The following is a 24,542-nucleotide window of genomic DNA, read 5'->3' on the forward strand; positions in this document are numbered from 1 at the left end:
GAGAATATCAGCTTTGTCTCTTACCAGCTAATTGGATGGCTGCAGTCCGCATCCCCCAACACGAGCTCCAGAAGTAGGTCTGGAGGGTGTCATAGACGCTTTGCAGAAGCTCTGGCATGTCTCTGGCCTGGTAGAAAACAGAGAAACAGGAGTTCTTTGGCTGAAAAGGCCCTGCCATTGACCCTTGGCAAAGAGGGCAGATGAACTAGGAGAGGAAGGAAAGAGACGGAGGCTGCAAGGGACTGACAGTTCCCATCATTGCCATGCTAGTTCCCACCCTACCACTTCCCAGAAGGCCGCTCCATGCTCCAGGTCTCTGAGCCAGGGAAAGTCACTGCCACCAGGCAGTCTCACCCTGGGCCACAGCTTACTCACCAGGTGACTGCAGACAGCTTCCTGGAGCTCTTCTGCACTCTTCTCGGTGTTCAGAGCAACTTGGGTTTGCAGCTTCTGCAGGCCCAGGAATGGAGTGCAGAGCAGGAAAGTGCTTCGACAGGCCTGAAAAGGAGAGTTGCCCCAGCTCAGCCCTCCCCAGGACCAGCGAGGTGCCTTTCAAGGGACCTCATTGAGCTGAGCCCTGCTGTTCTCTTTCAAGAGGGGGGGATGTTTCACTCAACGCCATTTATAGAAAGGAGAGGGGAGGGATTGCAACAGCAGCCATCGTTCCCCTGGCCTGGTATGTGGCACTCCAGAGAGAGTATCGGTGCCTGAGAGCTGTCGCCGCACGATAGCTGTTAACTGATGTGCCCTTGGGAGAAGCCCCGGATCTCAGGAAGCAGGGGAGATCAGAAGGGACATGGTCAGCAAAGGCTTGGAGGCCTGAGCACTGCGGAGTCTGGGAAGACTGTCCTGCACCTCAAACAGAAAATGCTGTTGGAAGAGTTTGAGGTTGTCTTTCCATGCAGAGACATTATCAGGAAGGCCAGTATTGCTCTGCTGTTACCATGTAGCACCCTCCTCATGAAGAAAGAAGTGAAAGGTGGCTCTTACATTGCAAACTTCTGGATCTGGGTCCTGAAGATGGAGCATAATTCTGGTCCACGTAGAAGTTGTAATTTCTTTGCCGAGAAAAGATTTCCATTTCCTCTTGGCAGAGGAGGCCAGGACTCCATACAAGGTGAAGGCTGAGGAACGAAGGACTGCCTCGTCCTGCAATCAGGAAACCCCAGTCACCAAGTTGCTGCCTAGGACCCCAAAACAAACATCTCCTGGCCAGCCAAATGCTGAGCCCATATCCTGAGCAATGGTTCTAGGCAGTTTGTCCAAGGCCAGAGGATCAAGAGAATCCATTTCTTTGAAAGACACCATTTGGCATCAAGAAAGGGTTGCCTTATGCTGAGTCTTTCCTTGTCCATTGCTCAGCTTCTCAGGACCGTGCCTCCTGAGCTACTGGGCACTTAGGCTTTTGGTCTCCGAGGTCCTCAAACACTTTACTGGCACCTGACAGAGAGCTAAAAACCTAGAAGCTCTTGGACTCCAAAGTTCCCAGACTCAGAGCCACCTGGCAGCCTCACACGTTCCTAAGGCTTCAGGGCTTTCACACAGAGACAGCCCTCCAGGTGGCCTGTAAGGGAGTTGTAAACAGTCAGTTTCCATTTCCCTCAGAAAAAGAAAAAAAACCCCTCAGATTCAAAAGGCTCTACAAAATGGAATACTTGATTCCAGTTGGTACTGCTCTGTGGAAGAACTCCGGCTCAGAAGACTCTGTTGTGGTCTGTCATACCACAGCATGGGCACCTCTCATGTCAGAGCAAGTGAACTCCCGCCATTTGCGAGGAGCATCTAAGCAAGTCTTCCAGACTGTAGAGGCCATGGAGAGGAAGAGGCAGTCCAAGGCGCAAGCCCTCCTTTCCAGGGTAGATGCTGAAAAGACCCAGGGTACAGAGCTAGGCAAAGGAGACCCTCAACACCCCTCTTCCTCTCCATTGACAATGAAAGAACCTGTGAGGGCTAGACCAGACATGGAGAACTACTGTGAAGGGAGGTGACGTCCTCCCTCAGTGTCCAGCCTTTCTTCACTCCTTCCCAAGGGCAATCCAAAGGTGATTAGCTCGCTATGGAGCTAGGAATCAGCAGACATCATCCCAAGTCTCATCAGTTTCTCTTCAGGCTTTTCTAGGAATGAGGCTTCTTCCCTGAACCCAAACAGTCCTCATCTGTGCTTGCTCACATCATACCTTTCAGATGATCTCACAGACTACTCAAACAAGAGTTACCTACTGCTCGTTCACTTACGACATCAAAGAAAGTCTTGGTATAAAGGGCGATTTCTTTAAAGGTGACTCCAATGTCCTTCTCTCCCAGCTCTGCCACCACTTTCGCCAGAGCTGACAAACTCTCGCCCACGATCTCAGAAGAGGTGACATCCTTGATGGCCCTCATTAACGCCTTCAGAATGGCCTTCTTGTGCTTTCTCAGCTGTCAAAGCAGAAGGCACACAAGAGCTCCTCACCATTCATGCCTACAGCAGAAGTTCTTTACCATTTCTCCCAAGAACAGAATTGGCAAGAAACCAGTCCAGAGCACACCTTAGCCCAAGGCTACACACTCTGTCTCCAGTTGCACCTTTGAAGCCAGAGTGATGTCGGAGAATGGAGCATGGTCTTAAGACACACCAGAATTTCCCTGTTGTGGTTGGTCCAGCTTCTGTAAGCCTTGTGCAGCTCTTTACCAGGACCTGTCTGGTTAGGAGCTTTCTGTAGTGAGTGCAAGCTCATGCTCACCTTCTCAGGTGCTCCACTGGCCAGATTGCCCAGGCCCCTCACTGCCATCCGGCGCACAGTGCTGCTGGCATCCAGGGATTTGTCCACCAATGCACGGCGGACAGGCTGAAGTAGCTTCCACTTCTGAAGCATTGGCGCCTTCATCAGCTAGGAAAGAGCACCATGACCATTAGCATTAGATTGATCCTGAGCACTCATGGCACATGCGTAACTGTTCATGGATTCCAGCATGGCTGGGATACTTTCTGCTAGGATCTTCCTGGAGAAAGAGATGGCCGAGACAGCAGCTTGCAAAGACAACTGCTCTCAAGCCTTCCTTTTCCACCTTCTGTCTTACCTCAGCAAAGAAAGATGCTGCCATGATCCTCAGGTTTGCTGATGGCGAGTCCAGCCATGGCAAGACAGCACGTATGGTGGTCACCGTGACCACATCAGTTTGGAGGAGAACACTGCACACACAACACAAGAAGACAAGAAGGCGACAGAGTATGAGGTTCCAACAGTCAGCTGCTGTGATGCAGACGGTCTTCTTTGGCAACTCAGGACAGCCTCCCCAGGCAGATATGCTGGAGAGGTTCCCATCCAGACCGTTTCTGGCTTACAGTCACCCCCAAGAAGGAGAGAAGGCCTCCACAAGGCTCTTACCTAGTCAGCAGACACATGCCCTCATGGTATGTCTGGGGATTTTCAAGAAAAGCCCATGTGTTCTGCTTCCGGAGAATCCCCATGCATTTCTCACTGATGCACTTGCAGAGCACAGTATCTAATGCTTTGATGGAAAGCCTGATTGAAAAGAATATACATATGTCAGAATCGGAGCACTTGAGACTGTGTCAGGATCACTGAGGAAGCTCAGCCACTTTCAGAGGCACTCATTAACTTCTTCCAAGCCCCAGCGAGTAATACTCAAAGCACCCCCTGAAAGCACACTTCATAATCCCAAAGGGCATCAGGCTAAAAGGAAACTGGCATGATCACTCGCTTTGATGCCCCCAAACTCACTGAACACAGGGGAAAACCCAGAAGCCTCAACTTCTTTGATGCTAGAACCTGAGGGGTCTTCTGCAGTACCAGAGTACCATTTATGCAAAAGATGCACAACAAGGTCCTCCGAGCTGGGGAAATGAATTGCAGTGGGCAGGAATCACCATGCTGTCGCTGCATCACCACTTGTGGGTTCCCCAAACAGACTAGTAATGGTAGAAGAGGAGGCCCAGCACAGCTTGAGGGGACAGTCGCCCTTGCAAGGCCAAGAGGTACTTTGTTCTCTATCATTCATATAAGCAAAGTCTCTCAGGGTTCATACACCAAAAAGAAAAAAAAGAGAGAGAGAAAAACAAACAGCACCCCAAGCGATGTTTGGAAACCTGCTGTGGCCACTGTCTGGACAAAGAGAAATTCAGTTCTGGTTTCCTAAGGAAAGGATTAAACATGGTGACAGCAGAAATCTTGTCCATGGAGCACAGAAGCCTCTCTCATAGGAAGAACAGCTACCTTCAAGGCTATAAGACTGGAAGGACCAGAAGGATGTCCTGCCATATCCTCCAGTGCTGACAAACGGGTCGACTCAGCTGAAGGCCAGGGAGCTGTCTCCACTCATGTCTGGTGAGGCAGGAATGTTCCTGCTTTCATCAAACCCCAATCATTGAATAACTGAGACTTTTGATTCAAAAGCACCTCCAAAGGGGAATAAAATCATCCAAGGATGCCCAGGGAAGACTAATAACAAAGTAGACAAAAACCAAGCCCAAAGAAATAGATGAAACAGCAGAATTCCCTGTGCATGACACAGAGTAAACCAATAGGTGAATTTTAGCTGTGCTGAGAGGGCCAGTTCCGCCTTCATTTCTGCTGTAGCTTTTCCTCACCAGGGCCACACAAGATTTTCTTCAGACTAGCTCCCACCAGCCTACTTTTTCAAAAGCATATTGAGCTCATGCTAGGGCACAAGAGACAACTCACAGGCTTTTTAAGAAAGTGGAGCAAAGCCTGACAAGAACGCAGAGAGAGGAGACAGACATAGACAAAGACTGGCTTGGTGAGGTGAGCTAAAGCTGCATCCTTCATCTCTGCCCGTTTTGCTCATTACCTGCAAGGACTGCTGCCTTCACCACTTGCCACAAGGACTGGCTCGTCTTCAACTCTTCCTGCAGATGAAGGCAGCTCCTTTCCAAGAGTGTTGCTGATTTGTTTCAGCAGCATTGGAAACAGCCGTGGCAGCAGGAGAGACACACTTTCCCGGGGCTCCAGGGAATACACCAGCTCACGGAGGGCACAGGTTACCTATGAAGAAATGCCGTCACAAACCACTTGGAAAGGAAGAGCTTTTGCCACCACTTACCCCACCTGCCTGCCCGCCTGCCTGGCTGCTCTCCTCTGGAGCTCTGACTTCTGCCACAAGCTTGTGGATGGGCAACAACAAGCTCTCACAGCTTCTCACAGTGATCAAAATGAGAATGACCCAGCAAAGCACACTGTGAGGCTTCTGCATGTGGATTTACAAGTGCCTGTGTACCAGGAGGATGTCCAACCCCTCGCTTTCATTCCACGGGATCCTCAGCCAAAGAGGGGCAGAAATGTCACTTCACATACCATGAGAGGCTCCAGCGCAGCCAGATTGTCGCTCCCTTCCTCATCGAGGCAGTTGCTTCTGGCGGGGGTGTCTTCAGCGCTCTCCAGTTTGCCCATTAGCAACTGGAGCATTTCAATTGCAAAGATGCCTCTGCCAAGAGTCCTCCACAGCTCCACGGTATCACTGCAGGTGAACAGTTTACCCGTGATCGCATGTACTGTTGGGCCTGCAGCCCCTCAAAGGCAGGTTAAATACTCCCCCCCTCCCAGCGCGGAGCTTTAGCAGCCCCAGTCCCTGGCAAGTCACAAGCACATGCTCTGGCAACAGTCGGACTTTTCTCCTCGGGGAAAGAGACAACTGGCTGCTGAACAGAGTCCCCTCTAGTGCCGCCAGGCTGTGGCGTCTCTGGGCTCCTGAAGTGGAAGGAGAGGGGAGGGGAACCTACCTGTCCATGGGCAGGTGTCTCTGGAGGAGGCTGTTGGTTACTGCCTCAGGGTGATAGCAGCCCAGGACAGACACTGCCTCAAAGAGGAACTCCTTCAGGCTGCCCTGCTGAGCAGCTGGCAGATGATCGTAAAGGATTGTCAGGATTTCTGGCACCTGGAAGGGACAAGGAAAGAACAGCAGGTTGTTTTAGGCCTTTCCTAGGGCTTCCCTTAAAGCCAGACCAATTCTTCAGCACATGAGCAAGTCCTGCTTCCTTGACCATTTGTCAAGATCTCACCCTAAACTTCAGCCCTACCACTCCACACAGTGGAGGGTTTTCTTTTGGGTCTAAGTGTGCTCCTTGCCCTCTCACGCACACAGATGTGCTGTCATTGCACATGCCTTGGCTCCCTTCTGTTTTCAGCTTCTCTTCTCATGCACACAAAAGACATTTTAACGTTTCACCCAGAGCAGTCTGAACGCTTCTAACTATGTGCTTGAAATAAGGCAACATCAAGACCTAACACATTCTTCACACCTTCCGAAGATACCATGCAGTGCCTGCACAAGGGCCTTCAGGTCCTTCCTGGAGGAACCAGCTCTCCAGGGATACTTGTCCTTGCCTCCAGCCTCCTCATTTCTCATAGATTTAACACCTTCCCCAGAGGGAACAACTTTGCTCTGGAGGAAGACATTTGGCAGATCCTTTCACCGCCAGAAACTGTGGCCGTAGCCTGCACAGAGCAAAACTACTCACTTCTCCTGTGGATGACAGCCATCAAGACACTATCTGTCTGCTCTTTTTCCCCACAGGACAGACACCAAGCGATCTGCTGACCACGTATGAAAGGAACAGAGCCCAGGAGAAAAGATGGCTGGCACCGTTCACCAGTGGACCCCGAGACGCAGCACAGACCAGAGAAAGGGGGGGGGCTCTACTAAATTGTGTCTATCAGATTTGCTCCTTCTTGGCACTGTGTCTGGAACAGTTGGAGACTTTGCTCCAGAAGGGTTTGTATTGCTGGTACCAGATGCACAGTAGCTCTTGGATTAGGTTGCCAGGACTTCAGCTGGATAAACAAGACATTCTTGGCTCTGCATGCAAGATGCATTTCTGCAGACCACAGCAGCTAGACAAGGGGTAGTGCAGCAGCTCAGTGTCAAAGTTCCAACTCTAAAGATAAACAAGGGGTGTTTTACCTCCAGCAACATTTCTCTTCCACATTCCTTCAGGAAGATGAGCATCCACTCGCCTGCTGCCCGAGCACAAGTGGGGCTGAAGGACAGCATGCTGCCCAGGACAGCCTTCAGAAAGCCTCTTGCCTGCTCTGAGCAAAAGGATTTGCATGCAACCTGGAGAGAAATGAGAAACAGGAGAAACAACATCAGAAGTCTGCTTCCTCTCTTACAAGCAAAGGACAAGAAAACTTGAGCAGCTTCTCAGTTCAGCCATTAGCTAATCCTGAAGGTGGCAGGTGCTTTGTATTCCAATTGCACATACAACTTCTTCTTTTGATTTATGAAGCTCATAGAGTTGGAAGGCTCTTCCATGAGGTCGGTTGCTTGCCTACACAACTTATGTTCTTAAAATAACTCTCAAGAGCTGGCAAGCTAATACATGTTAAAATAAAGAGAAAGCCATCGGGCTAAGGAACTTCCCTGCTTTGCTTCAACAGCTCACTTTCCCCAGATGGAGAGTGTTTGGGTGTGGATGGATGAAAACAAACACACAAACTCATAGAAACTTCATGGAGTCTACTTCTTTCCCCAGTGGGAACGCTAGATATTGTTATGCTTCAAAACCCTCTTACTACTTGCTAACAACAGAGGCCCCATTGCTATAGGCCACTCTGAAAGGGGAGAGAAATCTTGGAAGTAAAGAAGAGAAAAGTGATGGGAGCTGAGCCACCAGGTAGCCACAGCTCTGGCTTTGGAGTCAGTAACCTTTGCGATTTTGGAAGAGGTCCTCAGCAGCGAATCCACATCTGCGGCCATCAGCTCCTCACAGAAGTGATTCAGATCCACTTCCCTTGTGTGCATAACCTTGCCTAAAAGAAACACAGGTGGGAAAGGATAGGCACATTTTCTGAAAATGAACCCCCAGTCCACAGCCATTGATCAAGGAATCACCAAATGGTGGTAGGGAATTCCACAGGGGTAGTGCAGGACCCTTCTGAACTCTGGGTGCAGCATTTTACGAGTCAGGCCATCAGATTCTGCTCTATGCCAGTCAGAAAAAACACTCTCCTTCTCCTACAGCAGTTTTCAGACTATACCTATTGTCCTCAACTATGGCTCCTCTTTTTCTCAGCCCCTCCATCCCATGTGCAAGCACAGGTCACACCTATCCTCTGACTGGGAGGAGGGTCTCCATAGATTCATCAGTGTGGACAGGTGATGCTGACCAAAGTCCACTCCAGAAGCCCAGGTGTACAACTCCCTTCTAAACAATTTCTCAACTGGGATCATTACTTTGTCTCTACAAAGCTAGAAAGTGCTGTCCTCTAATCCTTGGTGCCTGAGAGTGCTGCCCTGAGACAGAAATGTGGGAGGGCTCTCATTCTCCACAGCACCCAGAAGTGCCCCTGAGGCAAGGCTGCTCAGAGAACTTTCCCAGGCCTCCCTTGTGCTATGGCCAGGAGGGAAAAGAATGACCAAGGTCTGGATGCAAGAAACCAGCAGTCTGCTGTCCATTACTCTTCTCCTCTGGCAATGGAGCCCCCTCCCTGCACATTGCCTCTGCTGCCAGACAGGGAAGAGAGGGAAGAGCAGGCGGAAGGAAGTGGGAAGCAATGACTGTTCTTCTCACCTTGTGTTGAGAGAAGGCAGCTGATACAGTCGACTGCCCGCTGGCGTGATGTGGCCAGGGAGTCACAGCTGAGAGGCCCCAGCACTCCAATCATGGAGCCAAACTGCTCAGAAGAGTTTTCTCTCTGGTAGAAATCAAAGAAAGAAGAAAGTTCTCAGGCTGCAGGAGTGGCCCTTCAACCTTCTCCTTCTGACACTGACTCCTGACCCACAGCAGGGCATCTGGATCGACAGAAGCTCAGCTTTATCCTCCCAGGAGATTAGCAACCCAGAGCACAGCTCTGAGCAAACCTCCCTGCCAGGGAAGCAGAAGGGCTTAAGGAGCAATGCTGTCTTGGTGGCAGATGGGTGCTGAGGTTAGGGCAGAGCTGCAGAGAAGACCTGCAGGGCCTCCTGGCTCGCCAGGGCTGCCCTCGTCTTGGTTCCCCGAGAGACTCCAGCTGAACCCACAAGCACTCCCAAAGAGTTTTGGGAAGAGGGAGTCAATACTCACAGCATCCTCCAGTCTCTCGGTGTAAGTCTTTAGCAGATGAGTGCAGGCATAAAGGGCCCTCTCTCTCTCCCACTCTTTCCCAGAACGGAGCCAGGCCTCTAGGAGCTGTTGGAAGACCACAGCTAGATCAGGGCATGCATCGTTTGCACGCACACACACTCACACACACACACACACACTCCTTTACAGTCTCCCACCTTTTCTTCCCCCAGGAACCACACTAAGGATACATTGGCCTCCATGGGAATTCATCACCGCTGTGAGGTACACAAACACTGAAGGCTTCTTATATTAGTGTATCTGATACTTGCACACAGCACTCACTCATCAGCAAAGATTGGGAGTGCCTTGTATCCGTCCACCATGGCCATCTTGGCAACAGCTCCCATTGCAACATGCCCTGACAACCAATAACACAACTCCTACAGCCACGACGGGCCATAGTTTTCTCCACCTCCAGGGAAGAATTGCATGCCTTGCACCTGCCTCCAGAGCATCTCCTATTCTCAGATGATCCCCTAAAGCGTGAGGCCCTCCATCCTTGGCTCTCCTCTTGACAAAAGAGAGTTTCCCTTTCTCCTCTTTGCTACTCACGTGAAAGGTTTCCTTGAGCCATGACAAGGTCAGCTCTTCCTCAAGACTTGTCATGAGGCGAGCAAGAGCTTCCAGGGATCGTGTATAGAGAGCCTAAAAGCAAGAGAGAAGGAGTGGTAGCTGAAATCAGAGAGCCTCAGAACTCAGCCAGAGTCCAGAGCCTCAGCTCTGCCAGCATTCAGTGCATGATAAGGTGCAGCTCTGAACATGCAGAGCAGCAGAGGGGGATTGACAGCTACCTCTGCATGCTCAGCATCATCTGCTGCCTCCCCTTCTTTTGTCTGCTCAAGGGGAGGAAGGGGAAATAGGCTTCGGAAGCACTCCTGAAGAAGATGACAGTTTTCCTTCTGGGTCAGAGATGGCTTGATCTTGCTGGCAGAAGACAAAAGAAAGAGTTCAGAAAGGACACTTGCTACTCTTTGCCAGAGGGGGTCCAGTGGCAGCTAGAGTTCATCTGAAGCTGGAGCCCCAGTTCCCAACACTGCTGTTCCATGAAGAGGGAGCACTTCCGCCAACTCCCATGGATTCTTGCCCATCAGACTCCCAGCGTACAGAGAGCCGGGAGCTCTCTTCCCCCAGCCAGCCAGCCAGCCAGCCAGCCAGCAGCCTTTCTGCAGCCCAGACCACTCTCTGTTCCACACTTCTCCAATCTACAGCCTCAGGCCATCTCTCTCCAACACTGGGCTCCAGGATCTGTACCGCATCACATCTTCCAGGATCATACAAAACGGGGACCATCACCTCACCCCACACCAAAGGCAGCTTCTCACCCCACACTCAGGTCAACTGTGAAGCTTCAATCAGCTCCTCTGTGACATGCGGAGGAAAACCCAGCACACAGGAGGAAAAGCCCTACCTCAAGTGCTCCACCGCAAGAATTGCCCTGTAGCGAACGGGAGAAGCCACGCAATCCAGGGGCTCCTGCTTCATGAAGTCCTGCAGGTCACAGAGAGACAGGTACACAGAGGTCAGAGGGCAGGAAAGAAGAGGGCCTTGCCTCAGCAAGAAGAGCAGATTCTTCTTCCGCGCGTGTGGCTAACACAGACAGCCTCCATGCAGGTTTCTCCCAGAACTGCCGGAAGACCGCAGCTCCAGAGAGGACAGACCCACTGCTCTTCCCAGGGATCACCCACAAGCTGGCAGCACAAGGGACCCTAGTGTGCTGGTGCCTAGGCCTCGGACACTCCCAAGTTTGCCCAAGGCCTTTCTCAGCCCACAGAGAACAGTGCCTCTCTGAGGAAACCCCTCTCAGTGCACAAACTCTTCTGCAGGACAGCCTCTCTCATTCCATGTCACTCACCAGCACAAGCTCCAGCAGCACCCTCTTCGAAGCAAAGCTGAAGTTCTCACAGGTGCCAACGCCTTGAAGGGCGCAGCTGACTTCTGTGACACTCTGGATTAGGGCCAGCTTGAGTTCTGTGTCCTGAGGACCAGGAAAGAAAAAAAAGGTGACATAGATGAGGAGCTGTTCAAAGGACCAAAGGCCAAAAGATTAACAGGAGGGCCAAAAGATCAACCCAAGGGCCAAAGCTACTCTCAAAGTGCTGCGGAGGGAAGAAACTGCATCCTCCAGGAGCCTAGGGGGAAGGGCCTCTGGGTCTTATTTCAGTGGAAGGAGATCTCTCCTGGGATCCTAGGAAGACATGGACTACCTGGAAGCAGAAAGGAGCTTTCCCCAGCTTCCTACCCAAAAGAGAGCCCCCTGGACTCTGGCCCAAGGCAGTGGGGAAAGCAAATCTGGAACAACGGAAACTGGAAATGGGAGAAGGGCAAGGAGCAAGGCTCATTCAGGGAGCATTTACTGGGGCTGGGAAAGTGATGCCCGGTGCCTGCAAGGTGCAAGGAGAAAGAGTGAGAGTCGGGGAAACAGAAAACACTAGTATGCGAAAGACGGCAGCAGTTCAGATTACCGCCAACACTACGAGGCTGCAGAGACTCATCTGGAGCCCTCTGTCCCCTGCATGGGGAGCAACGGCTAGAACTGGACCTGGGATACTGCTTGTGCTTCGGGTCTCTGACATCTCAGACAAGTCCCCCAAAACTCAAAGAACACCAGCAATGACACGGGGATATATGTCAAAGGGATAGAGTGGCAGGTTTGGAACTGGAGATCCAGGACTCTTGTTGAGAGCAGATCTTTCCAAACAGATGCTCTGTCCCAGTAAGCTCCGGTTCAGAGGAGGGCGGGAGCTAGCTCTAGACTAATTGTCCCGACACCGAGCATTCACAGCTCCTACCTGAGGGCTGGTTCTGTACTGGCACAGGATGTTCTCTACAATGTCCGTCTCGACCCGGGCAAGAAGCTGCTGCTTGGGTGCATGGAGTGCTATTTTACTGTAGATGAGCATGACAGCAGCAGCTGTCTTTGCTCCGTTCTCCTTCTGGTGCTCCTGGAAAATTGGGAAAGTCAGGAGGATTCAGTCGAGCCTCTTCATTTTACCTTAGACTTCCCCTTTGCTTCTAGCTGAGAAACTGCCTCCAAACAGGTACGAGCTTGCCTTTTTCATCCACACTTCTCAAAACATTTCACCAAGTAACTCTTCAATGCCTCCGTTAACTCTCTGGGAGAGAGCTGTTCTCCCTCCCACTGTCTCCCTCTCTTGTGTCTAAGAGCTGGAACTCTTAGACAAAGGAGGGCTGAAGTGCAGAACCTCCTTCCTTGACAGCACCAGGAGTTTGAGCACTGCCCATTGACCATCCCTCATTTCCATTTGCCAGCTGAACTGAAACCACACCCAACACTGTTCCAATGGCCAGTTGCTGTTTGTTGCCACTGCTGGGGAATTTTGATCCATGACTTTGTAATGGGATCTGTCCTGAAGACGCCTGAAGCACCAGAACTCCTGGCTACAGGCTTCCGGCAGTTCTTACACAAGCAAAGAAAGCCAAGACAACAGAGAAAACCTGCTTCCCTTACCTTCTGGAGGGTGAAGACCCTAGGAAGTCTCCTATTCTCCCCAGCAGCAGCAAAGTCGTGGACTGTCTTCAAGGCCAGGTCGAAGTGGCCCTCAGCAGAGGATGCTAACACCGAAATCGGTCCCTGCAACACAAGGGAAAGAGTGAGTCTGTTTCCATCCCACACATTCATCCCTTTCAAGCTTTCAAGCATATTGCCTGAGGGAATCAGCAGGAAAAAGCTCCAAGTCAGGCAACGAGATCCAAGCTGCCGAGGGAAAACTGGAGAGCGCAGGGATAGAGAGCACCCACCTCTCTCTCAGAAGGTTCCAGACGTCTGACTCTTTCCAAGTAGCTCTGCAGCTGTTCTTCAATGTAGCTGATGTTCTGAGACGCTGCCAGTGCTCCCCCCACAGCCTTATAGAGGAAATTCTGAAAGAGAAGAGGCCAGCACGAAGAGGTTGCTAACACAGCAACCTGTCATCACTGGAGAAGCGGAACACCCAGCTACCACCCCATCTCAAGGACCAAGAGACAGCCAAGGCACCAAGACTACAAAAACAGCCCATTTCTTGGCCCAATCCAGTTACCAGCTCTATACAGAGAATTAAAGGAAGAAAAAAAAAAAAGACATTATGTAGGGCTGAGAATAGGAAGCAGTGAAAAGCAACTGTATTGAAAAAAACCATGCAGGGAGAGAAGCATCCTGTGGCTCTGCCACCAAACCTCTCAAGGAAGAAAAGTAAAGACCAAGTCTTAGCAGAGGACCAACCTTCTCCTTGGAAAAGTTTGGATAGTGGGCCATCTGCTGAGTTAACTCGCCATTCAGCTTCATATTCCAGGTCTCATTCTTTATGGCTTCCAGAGATGTTCTCAGGAACTATGGAGAAAACAAAAAGTGAAGCAAATGCTTCCTCAGGTTTTGTCAAGGTCTTTCTCTCATTCCAGTGTAACAAGAAGGTGTCTGGGGACAGCTCACACTACGGATAATCCATCTTCCCTTCCCACCCCTTTAATCTGCCCCAGACCCTTCTTCCAATATGCAGCTAAGATCCTTCTGGGTCTCAGGAAACTATAGAGAAAGAGGCAGTGGCGCTTTTAGGACAACAGGCCCAAGTTCTGGGAGAGGACAGGCTTGCCCAAAACCTCACTGCCAAGACCCCACCTCCCAGCTGTCATAAAAGAACTCTGTACCTGCAGCAGACGGCACTCCCATTCTGCATAGTCCAGGGAGCTCTCATCTTTTCCTGGGAAACAAGAGGACACAACAGCAGGTCATCTGATTACAGTGAGCCCAAAAGAAGCATCCACACGTCTCCTTTGGAAGCAAAAAGTCCAGCATTCCCAGGCTACCAGCTCCCAGAATGTACCTGTTCTGTCAGGGCTCAAAGGCAGCTACTCCACCAGCCCCTTTGTGAGTCCAAATGCATAAGGTATGTCCAAGTCCCATTTGTTCAGGACCATGGAATCAACGCTGGGGAATACTGACTGCTGGTCAAAGCAGCTGTCTATTTCCTCACAGGAAGAAAAATGAGGCAGAAGGGCCTTTCACAACCAGCTGGAGCTTAGTGCAAGAGAGAACTGCCACTGCCAAGCTGGACTCGACTGGTGACTCTGAGCTTCCAAGGAGAGGGCAGTGCCACAAAATCTCCTCAAGGGGGAATGTAACCACTCACAAACACTGTCCAAGCAAGGGTGGGAGGATGCTGCCAGAGCCTGCCATTCTGATGCAATATGCCAGGCTAAAGCCCACACAGGGATCAGATTATTTCAGGAGCATTACTTCTCTCAGCTGTCAGTTCCAGCTCCCTGGAACTGGGAGGGATGAAGAACAAGACAGCTTTAAGACACTCAAGGGCTCCGTTGTCCTCAGGCACTCTGGGGACCTGCCTTTTCCTGACTTCCCTTCTGTCCTCTTCAAATCAATCCCCTCCCAGCGGACACTTTACCTTCAAGGTACTGCAGCAAGGAAGGGATCTGGGCCATCCAGGGAATCCCCACCGCTCTGTGAATTGCCCTGTGAAGGGTCTTCAGCAGCTGCAGGGCAACAGCTCCATGGCCACCTCCTTCATAAGGAGAGCAAGCAAGCACCTGGAAGAGGGAAGGAGAGAGAATTAGAGCTCCAGCCTGACAGAGGAACAGCAGTTTGTCTGAGAAAGGAGAGGGGCTTTGCAGGTGCCATGGCAGGCAGCACACAGCAGAACTGCTTCTCTTTTTGCACTGCCTCCCTGAGGAATGGCGCGTCCTTGCTATTCGAGAGGTCCACACTGGGAATGCCCAGGCAGTCCTTGGAGGGCAAGACGCCCTCCAGCAGGCTTGTTCCTCCCTGAAGGCTGCAAGCATCTGCCTTGAAAGCAGTCTCCATCCGGAGCTCTCCCCCTTTCCCTTGATCAGGAAAACTCTGCCCCGAGGAGTCCCCAACTACTCACCAGGAGACGTACCAGCAGAGCCTGGGGAGTTGGCAGTTTGGCTGGAAAGAGAAAGAAAGATCCATTTCAGCAGGCCAAGTCCCACACAAGATGATCACCCGTCCATCCCAGGCAAAGCCTCCAGGACAGGACTGAAGGGGCCTGATAATCTGCTGATAAATTTGCCTTCCCCCAGCTTTTCCCATCTTAGGGTATCCATGCAATTAACGTGCCGAAAGGAAGGTAACTCCCCAGCACTGCCAGCAAGGAGTCCTCCATTTTACAGGGAGAATGCTGAGAAATGAAGAGCAAAGCATTTTCTCTGGGAAATGCAGAGGAAATTTCCACAAAGGAAATACAGGGCAGGACTCCCTGTCACCTAGCAGAAGGGCAAGGCTGTGCTGTTCACTCTTCCCAGCCTCCCAGTTGGGTCTGCCAGGGGACAGAGACACACACAGGCTCAGCCTGTCCACCTGACAGAGCAGGACAGAATACTTTGGAAGTTTCTCTCTTTTACCGCGTTCTTGGTAGCACAGGTAATTGGGTTCCTCCTTCTCTTCTGCTCTCTCCTGTCTCTCCACGAGCTCCCTGAGGCAGCGGGAGAGTGGGACCAGAGTGCCAGTGTACTGAGCTGGCACTACGAACTGGAGGAGCCTTGGCCATAGGAGCTGCAGAGCAAAATACAGCAATTCAGCACGTCATTCTTTCCATCCCTTCAACTCCTGTTTTCATAGTGGCTGTCCTCTGTGGCTATGACCCAGCCCCTCCACTGTTAGCCCTCTCCAGGGCATTACTTCATGTCTCTCCCACCCTTTCTCTTCTGTCTCTCTTCCTTCTAGTCCACTGTCCTAATCCCCACTTGAGCCCATCTCTTGGACTGTTATTCACAAGGCTTCATTTCCCCTCTCCTCCGACAAGACATTCTGGTAGCCCCGTGCTCGGAAGAGCTTGTCAGCAGGGAGGGGGAGGGCTAGAAGAAGGTATCCTCAAGGCAAGGAGTAGCACCAGGTGGTGGGATGACTTACTCTTGTCATGCCGCTTGCTGAGACGTCCAGGGTGTCGAGGACATGTAAGCAGAGAGTTTGAAGCGCGGTCTCTGCCACTGCTTCCCTCTCAGAGAGGTTTCCTGTCTCCTGCAAGACACAAGTTTGAAAACACTCCCATCAGCTACTGTTTCTTCAGGAAGAGGCTAGAGGCTTCAGTAGGAGACTTGGCTTTTGCTTTGGGAGCACAGGTCACCTGAGGTAAGACAATGGGAAATCCTATAGTAGGGGTCACATCCTGGACTGCAAGGAAAACTACACAGAATGCAGAGAGAGCAACTGCCTGTTTGCAATTACCCAACCAATGGGGGTAAATGGTTTATTCGCGACAGCAGATGCTCAATGGCCCGAGCTCTGTTTTAATGACACCAAAGAAACGCTCTTCAGAGGAGTTCTGCTCAATTCCTGCACTGAAAGGAGAGCAGAACTGGCCCCAAGGACAAGGAAGAGGAGGTGGGAGTTCTTGACACGCTTCTCCTTACAAATGCAGCCTTCAGGAGCCTCACAGCAAATGACTGAACAAGAGGAAAGGCACAGCCAAAGCCAAGAGTTTCACCAAGTCCTTGTTCTGGTGAGCCACCTACAAGGAGTCATTCCCTGTGGACCTGGCTGGCAACACCTAAGAAAGAGGTGCCTGTGGTCCCTTTGTTTCCAGAAAGCACACAGGGCCCGAAAGCACTGCATGGAGGGCAGGACAGGTTCGGACAGAAATATGGAGGACAAGGAAAGAACTGGAGAGCTTTTCCGGCTTGTCCTGCTTAGCCCACAATTTCTGTCTTTTGCTGATCATCCATCAGCAGTTCAGAAAAGACTTGTCCACCTTTGTATCCTGCTGAGAATCCACTTTTCCAGGGTGGCTTTTGCCAAGCAGTTTTGCTGAAATCCCTGGCAGCACCACTGCTCTTTTCTTACTCTCCCACGGTGCCTCCCATTGCATGACATGGTGGTGTAGCACCACAGCCGCACCCTTGACAGCAACAGAGAGACCCACGATTCAAGTCGGTTGGGATGCTGATGAGGTCATGGCACCAGGCACTCAAGGGCTGCTGCTTGGGGGCCTCCACATTTTCAGGGAAGCTCAGTGCAGTAGTCAGTGGACAAAAGGCACAAAACAAAGCCCCAAATGTCACATTCTCCTCTTACCAGTCTGCTGGTGGCCCGACTGAACTCCCTGAAAACATAGGCCACCAGACCCCAGGCCGAACAGTTCTCGACACCAGAGCTGAACAGTTCCTTGATGAAACCAAGAACAGCCACCTTCACCTGCCGGGGAGGAGATTGCAAACAAGAGTAACCATGAGTCCTTCTCTCCGAAGCAGGAAACATATGCCTAGGCTAGATCCAAACTGCGTAGGGAAATGCTTCCCCTGTCACTCATCAGGCTACCATCCCTTCCCCAGCCACCTCACCTTACTCCGGTGGTCTCCAAAGACAGTTTCCACTGCCTTGACAACCAGGAACATGTTCTTTCTTATCGCCATTGCTGAAAGGAAGTACAGGTACGTTGAGGCAGAGCCCACCCCTCCAAAAGAGCACTGTCAAAATGTCTCTGCTTTCTCATGGACAGCTAGACAGAAAGCACGGGGCCAAAATCTGACTTCAGGGGAAGCAGCAGAAGCCAGGAGCAACAGGGACTGCCTAACACAGAGAGTTAGAAAAATGGGATCCACACTGGAATTCACTACTCTTTATGCTCGGAGTGTTACTGAGCTTCAGCTGTCACCCCTGACGAAGCGTGGTCAATAACTATCCAGACAGACTGCTCGGCTGGGTTTGATACGGTTGGAGACTACAATTCATTTGGGTAACATAGTCTTTGTAAGCACCCACGCATTTCTGTGCTTCACCCTTTCTCAGCTGAAACATGGTAAGGTGCTTGGTCCACACTAAGCGTGTGCCCTCCATGGATTTTGACAAGGCTGCTGGCCTGTTTCTCAGAGCTGAAGGGGACTCGGGCGACTTCTGAGATACCTCAGGGAGTGTGCACTTCTTGTGCACTCAGGTTGCAGAGGAGTCTGGTCTACCACAGCCCAACTGCACAGCCTGAACACCTCCTCTGATCAGGCTCTGGCAGTTCATGGCTTCAGCTCTTGGCTGTTTCTGCTCGTAGTCCCTCAGCCAAAGTACATCATTCCTCCTATTTTCTTCCTAGTGTTACTTACAGTCACAATGAACAAAGAATCTCAGCAGAGACAGGGCTGCTATTCTAGAAGCCTCGTTCTCAGCCTCCAGTTGTGAGTACAGAAACTCCATGGTCTCCTCAGGGAAGCTTCGGGCTGGAGGGAAGAAATCATGTTCTAGGTTAACAATCAAGCTCTTCTCCCATTGCAGAGCTTTCAAAGAAACCACAGCCAAATTCTGTTTTCTCCTTACCTAGTAGCAGCATGCAGTGGCACAGCTCTGTTTTATGGCCAATGCGGTGCTTCTTGGTCACATCCGAGAGCTGTGGGAATGAGGTACGTTTTAGGATCAGTCTTGAGAGAGACTGAAAAGAATCGCTCCTATGAGGTCTTGTCTCCCTGGGGACTCACAGGGAAAGATGCCATTCAAGAAGGACAGTGCTCTGTCCTCTCAAAGCTGTCTTCTGCTTCCCCCCCACCCTTCTGTCTCTCTGGAACTCTACGGAGAGGCCAGAGATGAGCTTGTGCTCTGACAGACAGCTTCTAGATCCTGGAGTCAGAGATGAACACCTTCCTGAGCGTCTTGTCAGCTCCACTCTAACGCTCCAGAGGGAGTTTGAGCCTACGACAGGGGACCCACAGCCAAAACAAAGGCTACGCCCTAGAGGCAAGAGCAACCTTTGAGTTCCAGTCAGTTCCGCAGCAGCAAAAGGCCGTTAGGATACAAGGGCTGGCTGGGATTCCAAGGCTCAGCTTCAGCTCTCTGGGCTCCAGATTCCTCCTGCTCTCTGCCCGAGCAGGAAACTCCTTTGTGAACTGAGCTGTCCCTGGAACCAGGCAAAGCAGCCCTGGAAAAGTCCGTGGGCACCTGGCCGGAATGGGGGCCTCAACAGCTGTATGGACCTGACTGCAAGGTATGAGAAAAGCCCAAAGGAGGGAAACTCTGCCCTGCCACCCCATGGGTCTTTCCTGCCAACCAGAGGCAGACCTGCTAACCCAGAGGGAAGTGCAAGATGTTCAGCCCCTGCTTACCTGGTTGTGCACAACAATGCAGATGATAAAAACTCTTTCCCTGGGGATAAAGGGCTCAGTTTTCTCCACAGCTTCCAAGAAATGCCTGAGACGCTACAAGAAAAAGTGAAAACGAGAGGGTGGCTTGTGAGTGAGAGCAGCTCATTAACACAGGACAGCATGCCTCCACAGTTGGCTGTTCTCTGCCCTGAAAAAACAGGCAGTATCAAGCCTCCCCCTCCATCTGTGTGCGACTGTCTTGGCTTCTTCTCTAACAGGTTCCCAGCTCCTCCAGGAACTCCCACAGCTCCCTGATCCCAGCACACACTCACCCTGACCCATGCAGCCACATCGTATCTTGCCAGACACCTCACCTTGGTCACGTGAAAACCATCTTGGACCTCTTCATACTGGTCCAAGAGCCAGCAGAGCTGGTCGCACACATGCCCTTGATACTCTTCCTGATGAAGGAGGAGGCCCATCATAGCTGCCACAGCCCTGATGATGTCCTCCTTGAGCTGCACACAAGGAAGACAGAAGACCTTTGTTTGCTCCGACTGAAGCTCTGCTCTAGGAGGCAGCATCCCCCAGACACAAACTTCCCCCTTCCCAAAGACGGCCATTTCCCAGCTTCCTCTGGAGGAAACGGTCTTGCTCGAGAAGAGAGAGAACATTTCCCCTCTTCTAAACCCAAGACCCTTGGGGCTCAAAGGCCACTGGAATTTGGCTGGTTCCCAGCGGCGGTTCTCCAGACCCGGCCTGGCCTCACTAGTTCATCGCGAGGCTGCAAAGCGGGACTCCAGGCACACTGCCTGTTGGCCCACAGCATTTCCACACTGTCGAGCTGCAGCAGGCTCCCAGCTCTAGACAACGCCTCAACGACCTGCTTCCTCCCTGGAAAGCACTTCTCCTGACGTGACACCACTGTTCCCCAGAAAGACAGGTGAACTCCAGCATTGCAGCTGCTGCTGCTAAAGGGCCACAAAGGCAGCCAGTCTCACCTCCTTCTCTTCACAGTCCAGCCAGTTTCTGACCACGTAGCAGAAGAAAGGGTATGTCTTCTCACAAAGCTGGGCTTCCCCTATTCGAGGGAAGGAGCACTTTGCCCAGTCTTGGAAGTAAACAGTCACCCCTTTCGACCACGTTTCCAGAACTGCATGAAAGATGGGGAGAAAGGTCACTCTGTCAAGTATGTCCCAGAGAGAAGAGTTTGCATTATCACTCCAGCCTGTCTCAAACTGCCGTCCCATGCTCATCAGCACTTAGCTCCAGAGCAGTTTTGGGTTCTGGGGCAGGCGTGAAATGTTTGAAAATGCCTTCCTTGAAATGCTAAGCTGTTTCTCTCCTCCCTCTTCTCCTCCTTGTTCCTGCTAGTCCTTTTTCCCCCCTCCAAGATTAGCTGTTGAGTAGTAAAATTAGCTGAGTAGTAAAACTCCAACAACTCCATTCCCTTCCTGGCCACAGCCATCTCCTGAGCTTTAGACATTCTTTTATGTTGTACAGACTGTTTGGAGCTTTAAAGGGCTGGAGCTCCCTAGAGGTTCAGAACCTGCAGTAGCAGCTTGAGAGAGAAGAGACTTGGGTGCCGACTGCCGCTCACTAACTTCCCCTTCCCTCTGCATCCCAGTGCAGCCCTGGCACTAGAGGTGGACACTTACCAGCACAGAAGGCTTGCTTCATCCTGCTGCTCTGTACTCGCCCCAGCATGGTGTACATGACATTCCAGGTCATTTCCAGAAACGGGATGCAGCTCAGTGCTGCAGAGAAGGGCAGAGGGAAAGCAAACAACCTGCTGTCAGGAAAGCTGTTCAGCAAGGGTGCCCTTCCCCGAGGGATGGGAGCAGGGAAGCCCTTCAGGGTGGGACTGGAAGCAGAGTGGAGCAGAACTCCGCTAGGCTGGGTCTTCCCACGGTCCCATCCTTAGGGCACTTAGCTCAGGGGACAAAGCCACCACTTCCGACTGCTCCCAGGCAGCAAAAGATGTGGAAGCCATAACCCTGTAGCCCTCCCATATTCCAACAACCGAAACCCTTCTCCCGCTGCTCAAAGAAGCCAGCACCAAAGCATGCAGCCCAAGTTGCCGTACCATAGCTCGTGGCCAGTTTGCTGAGGGTTATAAAAACAAATTCCTGAGGGATATCCTCCACAGGCTTCAGATGACGCTGTAGCTCTTCCATGACTTGTAGGAAGTGAGAGCGGGCCAGGGAGACCAGGATGTCACTTGCTGCTCTTTGCACGACATCCGTTACACCCTACAAAAGGACCATGAAGGAAAACCATCAACACAGGAAAGACTGAGGCAGCGGGGCAGATGGAACTAGCCAACGATGGCTGTATGACTTCAGCTCTACATTTCCATGTTGAAGGGAAGAGTGAGAGAAACGTCATCTCTCCAGAGAGATCCATCAGTGATAAATATTCCCTGCCTTGTTTGGCTGCCACCGCTTTGCCCCTTTGTGAAAGGTAAGCAGTTCAGCAGTCCTAAACTTGTTGGTCAAGAAAGAGTTTGACCATTTGCCCTTCTGTGCTACTGCTGCCTCTCCCTTCCCTTTGTGACAGCGGGAGAATAGGAACAGAGAAGCTCCCAGAAGGCTCCAGCAACGAACACGCTCCACACAGAAGGCCAGATGGAATATTGGGTACAGCAGGGAAGGGACTGGCACTTCGCCATGCCTCTTCCTCAAAGCAGGATGACTACCTAAGAACGGTAATCCAATGGCCAACCGTGTGGAAGCAGGCTGAGTTTCTGCCTCCCTGCCTGGAGCCTTTCCCTTCAGCACAGACATGCTTGTTACAGCAGTCGTGGGCCTGCTTGCCTCAGCTGCAGCCAAAGGCCCAGTGCCACTTTACACAGGGCAGCTACTTCAGAGGTTGCACCTGCTCAAGAGCTTGGCTGGATATGGCCCTTTCCCTCAAGGAGTCAGCTGCCCTGAGGAAGAGTCTCCCATAGTGGGATCTGGGGACTGTCATTGGTTCTTAAGGCAAAGGGGAGATCTTTGGTGTCATGCTATAGCTTTCCAGACAACAGGGCTCTAGGCAGGATGCTTTGACTAGTTTCGAAGAGAACAAGCTTGCCACTCTCAAATCCCTTGAAGCCAATGTTATTAATTGGCTTAACAGATCTCTCTCCAAATGGTCGCCATCTTCCTGGAGGATTCTCCCCAGTTCCTGGTAAATTTCTACCCGATTACCCTGAGGACAAATCAGAACAGGGAACATCTGAACTTCTTTCTCCTTGATGACCAGGATGTCGTAGAGCACTTGGTCCGTACAGCCTTCCCAAACGGCATCATGCAGACAGCTCCATTTCGAGGATCTAGTCCTAGAAAGTAGCTGAGTGACCAGCCTCACAAGGAAGTGTTTCGCCAAACGGAGGATCCACCCATTGCTCTGGTAAGGATCTCCCCAACTTCACAGCTCCCTCCACTCTGCTGGATATTCTGCAACCACACAGTTGCTGCCCCAAAGAGCTCATAGCTCCTCTAGACCAAACAAAGTGCCGGGGGCAAAAGGAATACACGGGACAATGGCATTTCCAGACTTCCTTGGTAGGGCCTGACTCACAGGCTTCCCCCGGCTCCTTAGGGAAGTTCCTGGGGTAACTTTTGTGGATCATACCGGGAGATCTGCCTTCCCTGCACAGATTGGTTCTCAAATTATGTTTATGTTTCACTGTCTTTGAGAAGTCGACAAAGATCAAAGCATGGTCGGAGCCGCAGACAGCAGCCCAGACAGAGAGGTGGCCGGGGGCTTAGGGTGGGTGTAGGACTACTGCTGCGCTCAGGAAGTTTTCAGAGAATATGTCGACAAAAGGAGGAAGCCTGGGGAGAGCAAATGACCAGAAGGTTGGCCGTGTCCTCTACTGCACTCCTGCCTTCTGTGAGAAAGGATGATGTGCAGTAGCATTGTCTCCTAATGACTGGCAAAAATTGCATTTCTGTGATGCGGTGTTTGCAGGAGAGTGCATTTACCATGTGGCAAGAGCACATCCCCTGGTGCCTGAGCCAGGCACGTTCGGAATCCAAGTGCTTGAATTCAGGCGGAATCCACTGAAACTGCCACTCCCTTACCTCATTTTCCTGCAGTTGGCACAGAAAGGAGACCACAGAGCCAGGCAAGGTGTTGGTGGCTGCAGGAGGAGACTCTGCATCCACGCCTCCATCCTCAGGCTCCTCAGGTCTCACCCGGGAAGCTCTTTTAGTCAAGCGACCTGGAAGGAAACAAGCTGAGGATTACCTGCCCTCAGGTATTAGCATCAGGCTGGGTCAAACGGCTCCCCAGCCTTCAGGGAAATTCCTCCCCTCACTGCTAACACCAGAAGACCAGCTGGTTTGCAGCAGGTGCCTCTATTACCCAGCCAAAGGTGGGCGTATTGGAGCCACCAGATTCAGGCAGGCAGGCCTGACGTCTGGTAGATGGCATCAAAGTTGTCTGCAGTGTGCCGAGGAGACACAGCAGAAAAACGACTCTGCCTTGGTTGCTTCCTTTCCCTTCCCTCCGAGGGATTTTGTGGATGAGTTCCTTGGGTGAGAAGTTCACAGCAGGAGGATCCAGGTCGAGATCAGGCATTTAGAAATCGAGCAGAGGACAGCCCCGAACGGGAGGAGCTCTGTGGGCCTGCCATAAAGAACTGAGGAGTGGCCCTTACCCCACCACAATCGTAATCTCTTCATCTCAGAAGGAATTCCTTCCGGACAGCAGTGCTCGCTCCAGCTACCTCCTCACAGGTGAAGGAGCAAGCCACTGAAGACCCCACCTCCCCAGACGCCCGGGCGGGCAGCCAAGGCCATTGTGACACCCCCGCGTCCCACGCACACCTCACAGACGTCTGCTGACCGCTGCGGGCTGGTGTCCCAGGCAGTCCCTCCCTTGGGGGATGGCACCAGAGGTGGGCACGGGCTCAGGAGCAGGCTCCTTGCCCTCCCACAAAGCCACTTTTCCCCATCTCGCTCAGTCACTCGTTCGTGGGTCTTACTTCTGGAGTGGTCAGGAGTATGGACGGTATCTGCGTGTCTTCTCACACCTCCTTTTCTGTTCAATTGGCATTTTCCAGCGACCGGAGATGGAGTGGTCACCTGGGCTGATGGGCTCTTTTCTTTCTTTCTTTTCTGCCATGATGTCGATGCCCTCAGAAAAAGAGGCTTATGCCATACCCTGGAGATAGAGTATTTCTCAATAGATTACAAGAAGACAACCTTATGTGACTGTAATTTTCATATGACAGTGAATAAAGATAAAATTGTAAACATATTTTCTGGAAAATTTCTTTTTCTGTGTATGGAAATACATTTTTGTGCATATTTCCAATCAAATGTAAAAAAAAAAGTAACAGCATTCTATTATTGTTGCCTAAAGCTTTTTTCCAGTTAGTGTGCATTTCAATTAATATATTTTAAATGTACAAGTATTACAGATAGCAATGTTAAAATATAAAAATTGATTTTTGAGT

The 24,542-nt window shown here is 51.4% G+C and overlaps 1 protein-coding gene and 1 long non-coding RNA gene across 2 annotated transcripts; both read right to left on the reverse strand.

The window, feature by feature from the left end:
• Nucleotides 1–7: 7 nt before the first annotated feature.
• On the reverse strand, nt 8–17,439 carry LOC135326282 (maestro heat-like repeat-containing protein family member 2B). The gene is made up of 29 exons (XM_064504168.1): nt 17,372–17,439; nt 17,106–17,225; nt 15,945–16,052; nt 15,437–15,587; nt 14,941–14,981; nt 14,461–14,602; nt 13,706–13,758; nt 13,284–13,391; nt 12,824–12,943; nt 12,534–12,656; nt 11,854–12,006; nt 10,917–11,039; nt 10,473–10,552; nt 9,856–9,988; nt 9,617–9,709; nt 9,023–9,127; nt 8,531–8,654; nt 7,666–7,769; nt 6,922–7,074; nt 5,741–5,895; nt 5,316–5,478; nt 4,813–5,006; nt 3,369–3,506; nt 3,061–3,172; nt 2,724–2,870; nt 2,236–2,418; nt 991–1,149; nt 376–498; nt 8–127 (listed from the first exon to the last, which is right to left on the reverse strand). Exons 1-29 carry the CDS (start codon nt 17,423–17,425, stop codon nt 8–10), a joined length of 3,582 nt encoding a protein of 1,193 aa, XP_064360238.1. The 5' UTR covers nt 17,426–17,439.
• A 902-nt stretch (nt 17,440–18,341) lies between these two features.
• LOC135326274 (uncharacterized) lies at nt 18,342–19,534 on the reverse strand. The gene is made up of 3 exons (XR_010386802.1): nt 19,468–19,534; nt 19,115–19,207; nt 18,342–18,405 (listed from the first exon to the last, which is right to left on the reverse strand). It is a non-coding gene; the product is annotated as an uncharacterized LOC135326274 (long non-coding RNA).
• Nucleotides 19,535–24,542: the final 5,008 nt, after the last annotated feature.

Source organism: Dromaius novaehollandiae, unplaced genomic scaffold (genome assembly GCF_036370855.1).
Source record: "Dromaius novaehollandiae isolate bDroNov1 unplaced genomic scaffold, bDroNov1.hap1 HAP1_SCAFFOLD_102, whole genome shotgun sequence".
NCBI lineage: Eukaryota > Metazoa > Chordata > Aves > Casuariiformes > Dromaiidae > Dromaius > Dromaius novaehollandiae.